At 40.0% G+C, this 19,095-nt stretch overlaps 3 protein-coding genes across 3 annotated transcripts; 1 reads left to right on the top strand and 2 right to left on the bottom strand.

Annotated features, from left to right (window-relative positions):
• Positions 1 to 553: 553 nt before the first annotated feature.
• Positions 554 to 3,369, top strand: LOC133990988 (patched domain-containing protein 3). Its single transcript, XM_062429432.1, has 4 exons — positions 554 to 1,267; positions 1,363 to 1,484; positions 1,603 to 1,748; positions 1,850 to 3,369. Exons 1-4 carry the CDS (start codon positions 554 to 556, stop codon positions 3,367 to 3,369), a joined length of 2,502 nt encoding a protein of 833 aa, XP_062285416.1.
• A 246-nt stretch (positions 3,370 to 3,615) lies between these two features.
• yme1l1b (YME1-like 1b) lies at positions 3,616 to 11,910 on the bottom strand. The gene is made up of 18 exons (XM_062429230.1): positions 11,720 to 11,910; positions 11,040 to 11,174; positions 10,719 to 10,902; positions 10,301 to 10,390; positions 9,916 to 10,025; positions 9,151 to 9,301; positions 8,825 to 8,908; positions 8,278 to 8,451; positions 7,973 to 8,125; positions 7,684 to 7,816; positions 7,167 to 7,229; positions 6,902 to 7,014; positions 6,492 to 6,647; positions 6,135 to 6,286; positions 5,899 to 6,025; positions 5,727 to 5,800; positions 5,542 to 5,628; positions 3,616 to 5,428 (listed from the first exon to the last, which is right to left on the bottom strand). The coding sequence occupies exons 1-18, from the start codon at positions 11,750 to 11,752 to the stop codon at positions 5,285 to 5,287; spliced, it is 2,163 nt and encodes a 720-aa protein (XP_062285214.1). The 5' UTR covers positions 11,753 to 11,910; the 3' UTR covers positions 3,616 to 5,284.
• Positions 11,911 to 13,296: 1,386 nt separating this feature from the next.
• LOC133990756 (acyl-CoA-binding domain-containing protein 5A-like) lies at positions 13,297 to 18,540 on the bottom strand. Its single transcript, XM_062429160.1, has 12 exons — positions 18,459 to 18,540; positions 17,952 to 18,075; positions 17,476 to 17,548; positions 16,856 to 17,000; positions 16,630 to 16,668; positions 16,009 to 16,224; positions 15,167 to 15,382; positions 14,811 to 14,905; positions 14,096 to 14,279; positions 13,710 to 13,918; positions 13,523 to 13,573; positions 13,297 to 13,416 (listed from the first exon to the last, which is right to left on the bottom strand). The coding sequence occupies exons 1-12, from the start codon at positions 18,538 to 18,540 to the stop codon at positions 13,297 to 13,299; spliced, it is 1,554 nt and encodes a 517-aa protein (XP_062285144.1).
• Positions 18,541 to 19,095: the final 555 nt, after the last annotated feature.

The raw sequence follows: 19,095 nt of genomic DNA, 5'->3' as shown, positions 1-19,095 counted from the left end.
TTTTTTTTTTTTTTTACAGATATTAACCTAGTACAGAGACTTTAAACATATCTTCACATTTTTTGCAGTTTGCTAGTTTACCTTTTTGGTAGAAGTGGACAGGTCAGCCAACAGGCAGGAAACCTTTGATTGGTCTAAATAAACATCCACATTATAAAGTATAATGTGTCTTTGTTCTGTTTCTTTGCTACTCTGCATTGATCAGAGACCTAATCATTTATGTCACCTCAACCATGAAAAGGAATCACCTCGGGGTGAAGCAATGGGAAACCAGTTATAGTACCAAGTATTGAGAAGGAATCAGTGAGCCATACTACACCTACTTTTCTTCAATGGACTCTTTGACTGAGCTGGTACACAAACCTATTCTGCCATTGTTCTTTACAGAGCAGCCCAACACCGTTATTATGCAAATCTCAGCTTGTGAAGGAGCTGAAAAGAGTCTGCAGCACAATAAATACGGCTAGCTGTGAATACACACTGCTCTCTCAGGAGTTTCTGTACTAAATGTGAACCAGAATTTTTGAAGGAGCAAAATCACGTTTTTGCAGCTATGACGAGATACTATACAAACTGCATAGAGAGACCTTTACGCCTCTTTTTTGAGATGATGGGTGCCTTTATTGGATCTCATCCCTGGTGGTTCCTGACTGCTCCACTTATTCTGTCAACAGGTTTGGGGAGCGGGTTTTATTTTCTCAAGGACAGGATGTCCAACAATATTGAAGAGCAGTTCACACCAGTTGATGGACAAGCCAAGATGGAGAGGAAATACATCCAAGAAACATTTCCAGGGAATGATTCCATGTTTTCCAGTTTAAGGATGAACACAGATGGGAATTATGCAACACTTATAGCTACAAGTGACAGTAATATTCTGACAGTGGAGTCACTTCAGGACATCCTAGATTTGGACCTTAAAATTAGGAGAATGGTAGTGCAGTTTGACAACCAGTCATTTGAATATGTAGATGTTTGTGCCGAAGTGATGGGCTCCTGCACTTCTAATGACATTCTAGATATCATTGAATACAACTCCAATAATATAGACATTGTCAATTTGACGTTTCCGTGGTATCACACTGACCGTAGGAGTATTCCCTTATATTTAAGTTTGGGTAGTGTCAAAGTGAATAAAGAGGTAGTTGAAAGTGCTAAAGCCATACAGCTCCATTACTACTTACGAGAGGACAACAAAACAAAAACAGACTTGTGGTTGGAAAGTGTCATACATTTGGTCTCAAATGAATCATCATCTTCCATTCAGGTAAGCAGAATTTGAACCTACACCAGATTTGGTAACATGATCATGATTTCAGAAAGTGGTATTTGTTAAATGTATTTAAATTATCTCTACTGTAGGTGTCATACTCCACTTCCATGTCGATGCAGTGGGAATTTGAGAAATCTCCATCTTCAGTCATCAGTTTATTCTCCATCACCTACGCCATTGCTATTGCATTTTCAATTTTTTCATGCTGGAGGTCCGTAAAAACATCAGTTGAACATGTGTTGTGGTGAATTTGGATTGATTTATCAAATATGAGCAAATATTTTGTAAAGTGGATCTAAAAGACTTTTAAAAATCTCTGTGCTTTTTAGGTTGGATAATGTGAGGACGAAGGTGTGGGTGGCGTCCTGTGGGGTTCTCTCAACAGGTCTGGCAGTCCTGAGCGGTTTCGGTGCAATGTTGTTGCTTGGCCAACCTTTTGTCATGACAGTTGCCTCCTGTCCTTTCATGATATTAGGTATGTGGTTTTGAACATCCAGGTCTACGATGTCCCACTGTCCAAGATTAAAAAGTTAGAAAGATAATTAAACAAAAATTTTGTATCTTTTAAATCTGAAGGTATTGGACTTGATGACATGTTCATCATGATCTCCTGCTGGCAGAGGACCCGAGTCCTGGATAGTGTTCCCGAAAGGCTGGCTGACACCTACAGGGATGCTGCCATCTCCATCTCCATTACCACCCTGACTGATGCTCTAGCTCTCTTCCTCGGCGCCATCTCGCCCTTTGGCTCAGTCCAGTCCTTCTGCCTCTACGCTGGGATCTCTGTTTGCTTCTGCTATTTGTACAGCATCACTTTCCTGGGGGCTTGCATGGCTTTGAACGGACGGAGGGAAGCTGAGAACAAGCACTGGTTCACATGTGCCAAAATCCCAGAGGATTCACCACCCACGGATTCAAAAAGTTCCAGTATGTGTTGTGCTGGAGGGAGCTATGATCGAGTCACTGAAAAGGAGGAAACGGAGCCCATGAGTCAAATCTTTGAGCGGTTCTATGGCCCATTTCTCACCCACAAACTGATTAAAGCATGTGTGTTTGTAATCTATGCTAGTTATCTGGCTGTTAGTATATATGGTTGTTTTACCTTGAAGGAGGGACTCGATAGAAAAAATCTCGCTCTGGATGATTCCTACATCAGTACTTACTACAACACTCAAAGTCAACACTTGTCTGAATATAGCTGTAATGTGATGGTGGCAGTGACGCAGCCCTTCCCCTACTGGGATGAGGATGAGCAAAAGCATCTCTTTTCATGCATGTCAAATTTCGAAAACTTGAATTATGTAAATGGGACTTTTGGTTGGTTTCTGTCCTTTCAGCAGTATGCAAATGCAACCAATTGTAGCATACGTTCGCAAGAGGCTTTCCAAACCCATCTGCCCCATTTTTTAGAACTTAACTCCATGTTCAAACAGGACATCAACTGGAGCACAGACAATCAGATTCAGGCCTCTCGCTTCTTTATTCAGACACTGAACAAAACTCAGATGAAGGACATGATGATAGGACTCAGGGAAACAGCAGAGGAGTGTCCAGTTGAGCTTCTGGTGTATCACCCTGCTTTCATCTACTTTGACCAGTATACTGTGATCATGGACAACACCATTCGAACCATTCTGATGGCTGTGATTGTTATGCTAGTTGTCTCACTCATCCTGATACCCAGCCCCCTTTGTTCATTATGGGTGGCTTTTGCAATTTGTTCAGTCACTGTTGGCGTGACGGGGTTCATGTCTCTGTGGGGTGTTCACCTGGACTCCATTTCTATGATCAACCTGGTCATGTGCATTGGTTTCTCTGTGGACTTCTCAGCACATATTTCTTATTCGTTTGTCTCTAGCCCCAAGAGTGATGTCAACGGGAAAGCCGTGGATGCCCTGGCCCATTTAGGGTATCCGATGGTGCAAGGAGCATTGTCCACTGTTTTAGGAGTGGTGGTGCTGTCCATGTCGGGGAGTTATATATTTAGGACTTTCTTCAAGATCGTGTTCCTTGTGATTACTTTTGGGCTGCTTCATGGCTTGGTGTTTATACCAGTATTTTTGACTATATTTGCAGCATGTTGGAAGTGGTGTTAAATAAGGAATGGTCAAATTTACACATTCAATTTTAGTACTTCTTTTGCATTTTATTTTTGTTTGTTTAGAGTTATACTCAAACAATTAGAGAGAACAGTTCAAAATCTTATCTGGTTTGACATGTTAGATGTGTAAATCTGTTTCCATCTGTCTGTTTGGAACAAATGTTGCATTTTGTACAATTTTGTAGAAAAATAAACCTGCTGTATGTCCCCAACCACTGACCCACACACCAAATATCACAACTTTTTATTTGGGCTCCTTTTTATTAATTTCAGTTGCACCAATATTCATCCACCATTGCCATCGCATTGTTAAGAGATTCTGTCAATCAACAGAAGACAGCCATTCATTTTGCACACAGCATAAAAGCTCTTCTATACATCTTTATACAATGTTCCCATTACACTCCAATCATATATACAGCTAGACACAAGTAAAAGGCTGAGAAACGAATGAAACCAAAAAGGTTTAAGTTTAACTTAAAACCTGGCAGCAACCTTGACAACCAGGTTGTCAAGATTTCACGAAGAAAGAAACCAATGTTCCAAAATGCTAAAATATGGATATATACACTTACGCTGCTGGAACTATTTGTTTCAAAATTTAGATATTCAACATTTAAAGAGGGGTAATTTTCCTTCAATGTACGAGGAAGACAAGTCAGAAAAAAGGATATCACTTTACAAATGGAATTAATGTTCAGTTACAGCTGAAGCTCCATGTGTTTGACACACTTCCTCACACCCAGAGCGGTGCCAGTTAATACTGAACTTCTTCTGCTGCCATGTGCAAGAATTTGTTTACAATACAAAGCGGTATGGAGCATAAGATGCCGGTGAGAAAATCCCTGTGTTGAGGTACAAAGGAGATGGTGATGGATAATAACAGAAAAAAACTGGCCTCATAGTTTGTCTGAATAATCTTAAGATTATAATCTATTTTGATAGATTAGGCCAACATTATGACTTTAAAAATCATGAAGCTTGAAATGCTCTATCACTACATAAACTCAGCTTGTTGCATGCTGGTTGAGGCTGAGCAGCAGTTTTCTGTTACATCTGTACACGCAGCATTGAATTACAGAACATAAAGAACGCACAAGTATCTTTTTGATTTGTACACTTGCCAAAAAGTGCTGAGATTGTGTAGTTCAACTTTACACGCTTACATTTCCTCCAAAAGGCCACCTTTAAAAATAAGCAATAGGGCTCAGACAAATATGGGAATATGCAGAGGGGTACAGCATGACAGGAGAATGTATATGCATGATCTTTTCAGTGATTAAAGAATCACAGCAAAAACACTGCAACATGACACGTCTAGGTGCCAGCTTGAGACACACATAAGCTGAAGGTGAATATAGCCTATATCTGACTTGAAGATATAGTAGACAAATAGCATATAAACACAAACACTAGAGGCCAACAAACAGTTGCTCTTTGGGTTGATGGTACATGCCACTCAGAATTTCCTATCGACAGGATGAAAAAAACTGAATATTTAGACTTGGCTTAACAGAATGTCTACATTTGTACAAATTTGTTGACAATAAGAATAAGAAATAAGAATCCTATCCAGCTGTTTTTTTTAAATTTCAACTGACATTCACATATTATCTCCTCCTACCAACTGATAAAGTGACCTGAGCAACATTCACAACATTATCTGGAATCAGACATCTATCAAACATATTCCTTTGCTGGAAAGCATGAAAGCGTTCCTACATATCTGGGAATATATATGAGTTTACACAAAGGTGACAGCATGAAGATACGACATCCTCCCCCACGAGCACTCTGCAACATACTTTGTCTCTGATTCACAGCTGATGGGCCCGTGCCTCTCTCTGTAACCCCTGAGCTCTTAAAACCTTCCTCGTCGACCCCCTCGATTACCACCATCCTGGCTGGTTTCATCTGGTCTCCAGGTTCTTGCCCTCCAAGACCAGCTGGATCTCTTTGGCATCCAGAGTCTCATACATGAGCAGTGCATCTGCGAGGCTCTTGTGCTCCTTGGCATGAGACTTCAGGAGGGCTTTGGCACGCTCATAAGAGTCCTGGGGACAGAAACAGAAACGTCAGACAGGAAAGGTATGACAGGAAAGGTATGACTGGGTGGTTGAACTGGTTTTCATGTTCAGCTGTTTCTAAAATAGAAAAGCACACACACCTTCAATAACAACCTGACTTCATGCTCCACAGCTGCTTGCGTCTCTGGGCTCTGCTGCGTCAGGTCAGCGTAGGTCATCACACCCAACTGAGAGAGAGACAGTGAAACGGGATCATAAATATACATAAAATTATAGCAAAATTGTAGATTATGATGGATGTGCTGTACAAATATTATGACCAGACCTTTTCACACATTCCAAATCTGGTCACCATCATCTTAGCGATCTTGGTGGCGCTATCAAAGTCGTTTGATGCTCCTGGAGGAAAATAATTGACATGTATATAACCATACAGGTATATGTTGCCTTTTTAAAATTCTGACAATGTTCCCTTTCCTTTAGGAGCTCTTTCTAACCTGTTGTGATGTATTCACGACCGAATATGATCTCCTCTGCTACACGGCCGCCCATACTGACGTCCATCTGTGCCAGCAGCTGAGAGCGAGTCTCACTCCAGCGATCATTCTCCGGGAGCATGGACACCTGTTCGGAGGACAGAGTGAAAAAGGAAGAGAGAGAGAGTTAAAAGTGTAATGTGAAAATATATGTTCAGAGTTAAGTTGTTTACTTTATTAATTCTTGATTTCCTTACATGTCCCAGACTCGGCCCCCTGGGCATGATAGTGGCTTTGTTGATTGGCATGGCGTCTTTGGTGTAGTAAGCTACAATGGCGTGACCTGATTCATGGTATGCTGTGATCATCTTGTTCTTCTTGTCTATTTCTGCACTCCTCCTCTCAGGGCCTTGAGGAAAAGAGAAGAGACAGAAAATAAACCATGATGGCCATATTATTAGTTTAATAAGAGCGGTCCTAGTATCTGATTAAGCCTTTGCTATGACAGATGCAGAATAGGGATTTGTAGAGACACATGTTATATTGTAACAATGGCAGAGACACAAGTAAGTAGCATTTCTTAAACCAACTTGCAAAGTTATGTCTCTGCTCACCCATGAGGATTTTGTCTTTAGCAAACTCCAGCTCCTTCATGGAGACCATGTCTTTACCATCAACTGCCGCCTTCAGGGCAGCCTGGTTTACCAGATTTTCCAGGTCAGCGCCAGAGAAGCCCACCGTGCCCCGGGCAATGATATTGGCCTCAATAGCTGCAGAGATAAATACACGTCATCCACAAAGGACTCCCGGTTAGTTTAGTATTCAGATTGGGTTTCAGCAAAGAAAACATTCATACAATATTTAGCCAGGTCATCTTATTAAAAAATACTGTTAAAAATACTGTACCAACAATACAGTCTGTGCTGTGCTAAGCAGTTGTATTTGCTGTTTCATAGTGGCTGAAATATCATATAAAAAAAAATTATTGCAGCAAATCCAGGATTATCTGATGCTTATTTCACACCTGGATCCACTTTAATCTTTTTCAGGTACCAGTTGAGGATCTCCGTGCGTCCTTTCACGTCTGGTTTGGGGACAGTCACCTGCATGTCAAACCGTCCCGGGCGGATCAGGGCACTGAAAGGAAAAATCAGCTGGTTAGCGAGATACTAATACTGTGTCATACAACTCAGAAGCAGTGTATCAGAGCTACAGTGTATACTTTGTGACTGACAAGGAGTGCCGACATTTTCATAAAGCAGCAGGAAGAAATGCAGAGGTAAACGTACTTATCCAAAGCCTCTGGGAAGTTGGTGGCTCCGATGATGATCACACCTTCATTTGGTTTAAATCTGCAAAATATTAAACACAGTGTACATGCAGGTCAGTGTCTGCAGTAATTCTCTTGATTTTTGCAAAAAAAAAAAAAAAAAAAAAATCTTCACCACACTTTAAATTCATCTGTGTCACAAAGCAGTTATTTTTGTGTTGACCAGAACCACACTTAATGGTGCTAGGCATCTTTGTGACTAATGCGACTGAGTTATTTATAGTTGTATAAGCTAATTGAAGGCAATGCTTCAAATCAGTGAGCAGGATTTCTTTATGACAGAACAGGATTTGCAGGATTTTTGCATCAATGTGAATAATTTGTCTGATTCCCTACTTTACTAGATTAACCAGCCTCCTGTTGGATGCACATGCAGCACTTCTTTTTGACCACAAATATATTTACAATTAAATATGAATTAAACTAACCCAACATGCATGACCGACAATTAAACAGTTCAAAATGTAAGTGATTACCCATCCATCTCAGCAAGTAGTTGGTTGATGGTCTGTCTAGAGTAAGGGTGCATGGGAGACTCGATCCTTTTTCCACCAACACTGTCCAGTTCATCAATAAAGATCACACAGGGAGCATTACCTTTAGCCTCCCCTGAGAATAAAAAAAGGCAGTAAAATGAGATTAAGTGTTATTTCCTGAAAGTGAAACAATCAGACAATCCTTGAGGTAGGAAAAATAAACTTTACATAGCATTTAAAAGAATAAAAAAAGGGAGCGAGAGAATAATTAAAATGTTAAAAGACCTACTAAAAAGGTTCCTAATGCGGCTGGCTCCCACTCCAACAAACATCTCATCAAACTCTGACCCGGAGGCGTAGTAGAATGGGACATCTGCCTCTCCTGCCACCGCCCTAGCTAGTAGGGTCTTACCAGTCCCTGGAGGGCCAACCAGTAAAACGCCTAGGGAAAAGACAGGTAAGAACAACAAAATAAGACAGAATGAGAAAAAGATTTAAAAAATAAATCTTTGATTGGAATAGTGCCACAAACTCATCTTTTATAACTAATCTTTAGAGCATAGCACATGCACTATAAATGTGTGATAGCTCTACCTTTTGGCAGCTTTCCTCCCAGAGCTGTGAACTTCTGTGGGTTTTTCAGGAACTCCACCACTTCCTGCAGCTCATTCTTAGCTTCCTCTACACCTTTGACGTGCTCAAATGTCACGTTTTTCACCTGGACAGGATCCACTGCCGAGTCCAGGCCTGATGTGGTTCGGAACCGCACTGTCCGAAATGGTTAGATTAAAGTTCGAAAATCACACTGCATGACATAGTTAATGAACACAAAACATGCATTTTCTATTACTAAGAGTTATTTAATGACTACATCTATGGCATAAATTAGTAATTCAACTCCACAAGTTAGAATTCATTGTTCTTGCCTGCAAGGATCTTCAAACACTTCACTCATGACAAGCTTAGTTAGTTTTCTTTTCAGGGTTAATAAATGTTGCTCCGATTAGTTTGCCAGGTAAATGCTGAGCTTGGTTATTATTAATAGTAATATTTTAATCTATTAATATATCAACATATATGCAGATTTCATGTATACCATTAAATCAATAAAACACGTCTAGAAGGGAAAAGGAGCCTTTACCCGATATGAAGGGGGTCTTTGAGATACCATAGAGCCCAACAAGGAGCAGCACCAGCAAAATGAGACGAGTCCTTCTCAAAGAGTCTGAACAGATGGATACACGACAGGAAAACTATGCATCAGTACTATTTAATGCTTCATATTGGAACGTCAGTTTATGGGCTATGTATGGTCAAATGTTTGTTCATGCAGAGTGTAATACAACAGTCATGTACATTAAAGCTTTCAGCATTTCAACCTCCAGAAGAAGAAACAAAAGGTAGGTCAAGTGGCATGAGCTGCCTCTTCTGCCTTCAAGAGAGGAGAATCTCTCTATTAAAACTTGCCTTGTGTGCGTTGTGTCAGGGCTTGAGCTTTCAGGAAACCTTCAGCGAAGCCCCTCTTAAAAGAGTCCTGCTGCCCATCAGGTATGTTCTTGTTCTTCAATATGCTGTCTAGATTTTCCACTTCAATCCCCTTGTCACGTGTCAGGAAACCCTGCAGGAGGAGGCATGATTTCTCAGCAGTATTCGTAGAGCCAGAACACTCCTTCACTTTTACCACATTTTTATTCTCCACATGCAGGCCTGAAAACATGAGCTGCACCTGCTCTGTTTTTATACTGAAGTGTACAAGAGCTGGAAGCATTCTTTTATGTTGCTAGGCAACTGGAAAGTCTGCAGCTGTCAATAATTTAGTTAACATAGCAGCTGATAGTATTGACTAACTAAATATGAAAAACCACACAGTCCATTTCACTCATGAAAAAGCCTGTTGCTCATTATTCTTGTTTGTATCAGATCTAATGGAACAAATGCACACCTTTGTTCGCATATGAATAACTTGAAGAGTCAGATGGTTTGTTACACAGAACCATATGAGAAGTCATCCTTGACAACTGTTTGGAAAAGGGCAGGCACTTTCAAGAAATATTTGACAGGTGATTGGATGAACAATCTATCTATCACTGTCTTACATTGAATAATTTTCTATTTGAATCTAAGGGCATTTCTCAAAAAAGTAAAAAGCGCCTGAGTCAAGTCAAAATGTAAGGGCCCACACGGTGACACTTTAAAACTGTGTCCTTTATTAAAAGATGGATGACAGTTTACCTTCATGAAAGATGGTGTAAACCCTTCAGATTCTACTGGGCGGTCGAAGGATGACTGTAGTCTTCTGGTTTTGTTCCTTAAAGTCTTAAAGCCTCTGCTCTGGACCCAGACTTGAAATGTAGAGTAAGTAGATGATGTTTAAGTAAACTTCAAAATAGAAACCTTTTAAAAAATATATGATTTTGGATTAGCAAAAATAACATTAAATTGATCATTTTGATCATTACTGGAACATTTTTCATTACTTCAGGAGTACTGTTTCTGTATCACATTTAAATGACAGACACAATTCTATTTACTCCTTCATTAGTAACAACAAAGTAGAAAGCTTTAGATCAGTGAAAAACTATTGCACTGCTTACACATGTGTCTAACTCATGGTTACCTGAATAGTGAAGCTCTGTGCTGAAAGCATGAAGGGGAAAGGGGTGCTGCCTGGAAAAAACTGGGGCTGACATGGAACTACATGAGAACCCTGGGAACAGAGGAAAAAATATGTTTAGTGCACATGCATAAGAAATGAAATACTGTTTACTGTGACCTCTTACAGAAAAAAGGGGAAATGAAAACAGACTTTCATCAGACTGTCATCTAGTAGCTTATTAGAGTGACCACAAAAGATGAAATACACCACACACTGGTTAGTGAAAGTTTACCGCCTCCGCTAACCAGCTTCCTGACTGAAACCTTGCATTCCGATGCACAACACTGTGTTTAAAAGGAGCAGGGCTCAGGCACATCTACTTAACTGGGAACAAGGTAATGGATGGGAGGCTTATTCAAGAAAAGATACACATTCCTACCATGCTTGTTGTGGAAAAAGGAGGATGTAGAGAGATGAGAAGTCCTCCAGGCTGTTTGACCACCGATACCAAATGGAAGCGATGCCTCCTGTGGGCTGAGACGTGGTAACACATGGCTCTCCAGCTCATCCAGCTGCTGTGCTCCCAGGTCTGATAAGCCAAGCTCCCGCAGGTTTAACATAGGCTGCAAACACATGCGTTATAAATGTGTGTGTGTGTGTAAGAAATGTGTCTTACATTTCCCACAAAGCTACCCTGGAACAGGTTTTTTGCTACTAAAGTCATGCAGGGCTTGAAAGTATGAGGTATCATCACATCTACCTCTGAGCGGTGTAGTTCTGGGTCTGAGGCATGCTCCTTGTGTATTTTTGATTTGCTGGTGGCACTGCTGCTGCTCCCCACTGAACTCTTCAGAGAGTGGAGGACGTTGAGGAGGTGACTTAGGGGTACAGTCACCTGTGATCACATGTAAGCCAACAGTGAGTAAAGTGGCATGTTATGCACGTTTAGGAAAGATCATACATGTTACCATTATCAACAGAGATATTGGTTGTGTTGATGTGGCTACCAGGTGAAGCATTTTTTTTAACCACTTACATGAACTGCATCAAGCTTATGATCTAGTTCTAAATACGTATGTGATTATCGATTATTAGTAGAAAAGTCAGTTACACTGCTGTTTATATGCCAGCCGTCAGCAGTCAAATATCTCGCTCACTGACGCAGTTTCCCATCTGGCGGCTAAGGACACCCTGAACTCAACAGAGCACTGCGGTTCACCAAGTTAGCTCCTCTCAACGTCCTGCTCGACATTTATTTCAGTTCATGACATACATACTAATACAATGTCCACTGACTACAATAAGAAAGGTCGACAGCAGTATGAGTGATAAGAGTTGAGTTTAACTTAACAGGCTAGTACGTTCAACTTCACCTGGGCTGAGACCAAAACAACAACAATGCTAATGTTAGCTCGGCCTAAAGTCACTAGGTTTTCCTACCTGTGGTTGTACGGTCATTGTCAGGGAAAACATGTTCAATCCTCACAGGTACAAGACGCTCGTTAACCTACGCAAGTTGTACCTACGTCCCCAAGAGTTGAACGTCTTTGTTGCTTTCACTTTAACTTTCTATAAGCATGCATAGCAAGTCCGACAGCTGAGAACAAACCGGATGTGACCTCTATCATATTGTAACACATTTTATGGTCGTGTCTGGATGGTTACCCTAGATTTGTGAAACTTGCGAGATTTGCGCGAGCTGTTTCTTAATTGCGCTCGTTTTAAAAAATAATTGGGTTTTTATAGCGCTGTGGTTAAAGTTTGGTTAAGTTTAGGCACAAAAAACATTTGGGTAGGGTTACAGAAGAATCATGGTTTGGGTTTAAATGATCAATCTCGCGAGATTTTTTCGCGGGTCTGGGGTTACCATTTAGACACAATCAAGTGTTGTATTACCGGCGAGGATGAATTCCGTTTTTTCCCCCCGTTTTTTCCCCCGAATTTCCGTAGTTTTCCTAAAATTACATTATATTCTAAATTAGTCTGAAATATCACAAATATGATATTGGCTTTTATTTTAACATATACTTCATGCACAGTAGTTCATAAGCAGTCAACACCACTTTTACACACTCAGCCACTTATGAGCATCAAAATCTGAAATTCACAAAAGTAGAATGTGTTTGTCCCAAGAATGAGTTTATTGCATGTTTAACAACACCAAATTATATAACATATAATTATATGCTGATGCTTTATATTTCTATATTTGAAAGCACTACACTCTTCCTCTTCTCACTCTTAGTCTGTGCAGCTAACGATGAATAAATATATATATATATATATATATATATATATATATATATATATATATATATAATGCTATATGGATTGTCTGTACTACAGTATCTTTGATACTATTGCACTGAAGCTATAAAATACATATATACACATGTCACCATATCTGTCACCTTAAATGTCTGTTTAGTCTAAAAATAAATGTCCGACAATATAAAGGGCTGATGTCCTTAGTCCTCAGAAAAAATACTGAGCAACATTTGATACAAAAAGAACCTTAAATTAACAGTTAAATGCACAATGAAATAATTGTCGATGACAATGAGAAAAAATCTGCACCAGTTAAGACCACAACTATGGTATTATCATGAATGTATGACTATTAAAAGTTGACTGTTACTGTATGATATATTGAGCTCCCGGTGATCCAAACTGAAAGAAGCAGATCACCACCTAATGCTAGATTCACTGTAACAAAACAAATGTCCCTGTATTAATATTACACACACCTTCCCTTTCTAAAACACCTAAAAACACTCCTTGAAGTCAGTTTCTGCTAGTTTCTCATTCAATTTCCTCTGTGGTGCTTCATCTGTGAGTCAAACAGATGTGCAGCTAATTCACCCAGCGTTCACTGATTGATGACAGCAGTTTTCAAATGATTCAGGTGATTTTCCTGTGAGGAGAAGAATTAAAACTGAGTTTTAGTTGTCTGTCTGTTGATAGTGTAACCGTAAAGCAGTGATGATAGACCTGGAAACATTTGATCAGTATTCTGCTCACCGTCTCTTCCGCTGTAAATAAAGCTGGACAAGCCAATGGGCGATTAGAGGCCAGAGTGCTGTCAACGTCACTGTGAGTGGAGAGTGGTCGAAAGGCCACCAAGACGGTCTCAGAAACTATAAAAAGAGATAACTGGTGTAAAGGCAGTGCTTGTTTCAAAACTAGATACTTAATTGTCATTTTCAATCTTAGGCAAACGTGGAAAATATTTTTTAGAGGGACCTTTCGTGTTAAAGGTAGTGAGTCCTCCTGCCTCGGTGAAGATGATCCTGACTTGAATGAAAGAAGAAAATATATCAAATCAGTAAACACTCGAATGTGACATGACATATTTTACACCGATATTCACACTGTAGTGTAAATTGTTTGTAATCAAGAACATGACAGAGCGCCCAGGTTTTTTTTTTACCTGTGACACGGTGAGCACCTCCAGAGTGTGCAGCCTGTGCAGCACGTTGGTCATGTCATGCTGCAGCCTGAGCAGAGCCGTCGCTATTTGCTCGTTGATGTTTCCCCTGGAAACACGGTCAGGATGTCTGCGCTGTGACACGCAACAGCAAGCAGCATCGACACTGACACTCAACTGAGAGCTGCAGGCAGTTTTTGGTGACTGGGACCCTGAAACAGGAGGCAGAAAGTGACAGATGAAAGCTACAACACACAACTGTGTTTGTGTGCCAACCTGTGATGCCTTTAAATGCCTAGGAAGGTAAACTAAGAGCATATTTTTAGAGAGAAGTACATTAGGGATGCAATGTCAGTATAAGTCAAAAAAGTTCACTGCTGTAGCCTCACCTCTCTCTCTTCTTGACAAAGAGCTGTTGTGAATGGTTGTACTACTCCTTTCTTTAAGGTAGGAATCTCCTGTGAGTACTTGATCCTCTCCTTCATTAAGAGTGGTGTTGCTCTCAAACCACAGATCATTTTGCCTCACTGAGGCAGCTCCTGATCCAGGTGAGTGGACTTTCGATGTTGACAGCTAAAAATGAGAGTCAAGTGCAGTTTGAATAGCTATTAATAAACCAGAGCACCTTAAATTCATGTTGGACTGTAATGTAGCTCTTCACGACTTGGTTTATATTCTATTGACAAATGAACAGTTGACATTTTGGAAAATACACATAATTGCTTTCATATTGAGAGTTAGGTGAGAAGATTGATACAACTCAAATATTAACCCATACAATAAATGAGCTACAGCCTATAGTATAAAGACTGGGAGAAAGTAATTGCCATGTTATAACTTGCTTGTTTTATCAGGAGGTTATGTGCAGAAATATTTATTGGCCAGCAAATTCTTTAAGCCTTGTCCTGTAGTAAGCTTGCTGTTTTTGGAGGGAAGCAGCAACCTGTTTCCTGGCTGTAGCTTTGTATTTACCATACAGACACTGAGAGAGATATCGACATTTTCATCCAACCCTCAAGCAAGAAAGCATATGTGTTTATTTCACAAGTCGTGGGGAGACTAATCCTTTAATGTGGAGCACACTTAAGAGGAAGGATATCACACCTCTTCCATGGCTAGATGCTCCATTGAATCACAGAATTCTTCATTATCCGAGTCTGTGGATCGGACATTTTTCTCAGGAACAGCATTACTATGATCTGTAAGATGCAGAACACAGCCCACCAATGATGAAAAACATGTACTGTTATTTACTGTACATCTACTGAGTAAAATAATATTATTTATATTTTTTATATTTTTAATAAAAGGCAATGTTTATTAAATTTTGTGTTTTCAAAGATTTTGCAGAATAATAATCAACATAGACCGTTTGAGGTATGTGTCATTAAATCTGGTCCTTTTTCTAAACACTGCTATACAATCATATGAGTAATTTGTGCACACATGTATATTCTTACCACTCAGGTGTCCGTTAAGGTGCATGTACATATTATTCTGTGCCCTGGACTCTATGGAACAGGCCAGTTCTTCCTCCTCCACCTCGCTGTTGAGGGAGCTGTGGGTCCCATTGGTGACAGAGGACATGCTGGGCTCCACGCTGCTGCTGGACCCCCTGGTGTCAGACCTCCACCTTTTGCTCCCCACCGCCAACAGCCTTGAGTCAGGCCTCCACTCTGATACAAGGAGAGAGGCAGGAGACATAGTTTGACAAAGAATACTAAGAATGAGAGTACTTTTTTAATGTACTTTTTTTTTTTTTTTTTAATTTAGCCATTTCTCACCCTGGGTGAAACCTATGCAAATGACTCTCTTTTATCTCACTAAAATAGCATTCTAAATATCACGCATTTACATGAATATATTCAGAGGAAAAACACATCATGTTCAGTCACTTCACAAGAAAACTATGTATGTTTCACACACTTCAAATGAACAGTGAACTTAAGGGTGTTAAATTTTAATGGAAATGTAACTAATGTGAGCTGCCTGGTCTTCAGTGACAATTGTTCCTACTCCCTTTTAAACTAATAATAAGCAGATAAAATAAAATAATGTAGTGCATATACAAAATGAATGCCTAGAAATGAGGATGAGGATCGGCATTACAGAATATATTCTGATATGTGCCTCATACATGAACGCATACCACAGTATGTTCTGTTCACACAAGCATTGACAGTAAAGAGGGAATTTTTTTTTTTTACATTATGCAGAAAATACTTGGTGCTCTGTTGGTGTGTGTCCGTCTACAACGCAGCAAACTTCACAGCACAAAACAACTACAACTACAGATCGATACCTTCTTCCTTCTCCATGTCTTCGTCTTCTGCATTGTCTTCTTCGTCGCCATTCTCCTCCTCCTCCTCCTCACTTTGCTTCCAATCACTACTTTCCTCTATTCTCTCTATTTCACTATTTTCTTTGCTTCCTTCTGCTTCCTCACTACAGACAATCATGCCATGAACACAGTCTGTTTCCTGATGGTTTTGTATATCATCCCACAGATCCCCGTAGCCTGAACAGCAAGGAAAACAATTAACTCTTGATCAGATTACATGTTGTACAGTGTTAATCTGTACGAAGCAGTGACACACACTCCACTAGTGGCACACACTACATCTACATCACAAAGCACAAATAACTATGCAAGCCAACAAACCATAACACTGACTAACTACAGCAAAATACATGACAGATTACACCCAGAAACTCTCATTCAACTACGTCCTCACAATTCCTGCAGTGCATTTGAATTATGCTGAATTCAGCCAAGGACGATGTCTTTGACAGTCAAATGAAAGGCCAAGGAAAGCAATTTAATTAGGTCATAAAAAAAGAAAAAAAAGTGCACAGCCTACACTATGGGACCACAAGCAGCAATCTTTCAGCTCTAAGTCTACTGCAAACACAAAAGACTTGCCTTCCATTACCGGTTTCATAAATGGCTTGACCAGCTCATCTAGTGATAAAAAGACACACAAGAAAGGTTCACTCTGTAAAAAAATGTAATCTCTCAAAGAGAATTAACAGCAGGATTACATCCCACTTGAGCAGCAGTGCCCTCAATGGATTGCTTTATGTTTTTTTCCTTTGATGTGCCTTCAAATATGGACTTATTGTGGCAGATTTCTGATAATGAAAAGTACCTGCGTGGTTTGCAAAAGGTCTGGTGAAGGGTTTCCGGTCCACTTCATTTTCTTCTGCATCTTCTCCTTCCACCTCAGCGTAGAAGTTGCCGAGTTTAAGCACCAGGTCAGACACTTCATCTGAGATCGGCATGGTCTCCAAAATCTGATGACGCGCATAAATCATAGAGTTGATTAGGAGCATAGTAATAATTTGAAATTGTTAGAATAAAACTGTGTATGTATAATAGGTGATAGATAGATGTAAATAGATGTTGTAAATGCTGTCTACTTTATTTGTAGAGTCAGTCAGTTAAGGTTGATTATAAACAGCTGCTTACTGGAGGGCATGAATGCCACTTAAGTGCTACGAGGCAGAAAATTATTTGCAAAAGCAATGTCTGCTGTTAATTAAAAGGTACGTCATTGGTGAACAAATATGCAAACAACAAAAAAGAGACTGTTTTTTTGTTAAGAATTAAATGTCTGCATCAGATTCAAATGAACTGTCTTTCCATTCAGCGTCTTTAGGGAGGTGGAGATCAGAAAGCAATTAGAAAACCTGCATTTTAAAAATGTTGATGTGTGTGTTTATTATTCATTATGCTGATTCTGTTCAGCTTTCCCCTGAAAAGATTTACCAGCTGGATGTCCTCAATATAATTCCTCATGGCTTCCTCCTTTGTCATATCTCCTAAAGAGCTCCATGCGTCCCTGGCAACACAAAGTCATGGGTCAACATTAAACACTGAGAAGAAAGCGAGCATTGAATAAGCAAAAATGTGCAGTCAGAGAAGCATTAAAGAAAGTGGTGCAGAAATATAATTAAACTTAATCTAATCTGTATTACTGCATGATTATACAATGGATATACCTGCAGTACTGTTAAATATGTCATAAGTGACTGTGGCTTTAACCCAGGGTCAGGATGGGCAGGATCTTCTAATAATGTGGAATAATATGGATTTAACATATTTGTTTTCTTTCAGGTTAGTGTGAAACAGCAGTAGCAGTAGCTGTCTCTGGGGTGGTCATTAACCACAACTACTCTACTACCATTTAACAGTGGACTATAACACTTACATGTGAATTAAGACAACATATAATAATTAATCACCATTTAGCTTTTCCAGCTGAGTCCCAGAAGCCGGATGGTCTAGGCATGTCACATGGCCCAAAGGTGGCCTGCTTATAGTAACTGTAGAACATGAGCATCATGTCATCAGACGGTTGGAAAGGACCTGAGAAATGAAGGAAGGAGAGCAGATGGAGTCATTACAGAGATGGGGCATCATAAAGGGAATTGCTAAAGTTACAAACCCCTGTTTTCAAACTTCAGGCCAACTTGAAACTGTATTAAAAAGCATTAAATGTTAAGATATGTGAGGTATACATAAAATGTTATTGCACTTGACTCAGTTAATCAGCTCTTATCCTTACAGCAGCTTTATCAATAAAGGGCTAGCCAGGAGTAACAGCTCTTAAAAGCTCTGCAATGTAGGTCAGTAACCTGGAGTGTTTACACACCAAACAGCAGAGACTCAAAAGCACATAACCAAACACCTCCAATCAGCCCAACAGTTCCATCACGTTCATTCTTTTCCATATACAGCAGAATAATCACCTTCTTCAGGCAAACTCCGGATCACTTTAACTGCAGCAGCAAATTTAGCCTCCAGGCTGTGTTTGTCCTCCTCCTGCGCCATGCTGAGTCCCAACAAGGATGACAGGATGGAGTCTTCACATCTTGAACAAGAATATTAAGTAATGATTGTTGAGAAAAAAAGAGGCAGTTCAGAAAGTGTCCAGCAAGGGACAGGTCAACACAATTTATACATCACTGCAGCTTCTTATCTTATCTATGGACGCACACAGTTTTCTGTTTAATCGAGGAGATTTTAGGATCATTTATAGAGCGCGTATAGGTTTACATTGAACTGTTTGTATTCTAAATATAAAATGTTTATCTGTATGGTGGATTTGTTAGACACTCACCATACAATTCACATTCGCCGGTGCAATAATCATCATTAGCCGGGTATCTGTCTGCAATATGCAGCAGAAAACCAATCTCGACTCCGGTCAAGGATGAGCGAAACAGTCAACGTTGGATACTAAAACATATGTGGGAAATGTAGTTTTTATTGACCCAAGCCTCGTAAATGATGGGGGAGGGCTCAACGCTTACTCCTTCAATACCCACAAACCCCTCTAAGAGGGGATTTAAACCGCGGTGATGTATGGGAGACGTAGTATACAGA

This window comes from Scomber scombrus, chromosome 11 (assembly GCF_963691925.1).
Source record: "Scomber scombrus chromosome 11, fScoSco1.1, whole genome shotgun sequence".
NCBI lineage: Eukaryota > Metazoa > Chordata > Actinopteri > Scombriformes > Scombridae > Scomber > Scomber scombrus.
This window is presented reverse-complemented; position numbering and strand designations above follow the sequence as displayed.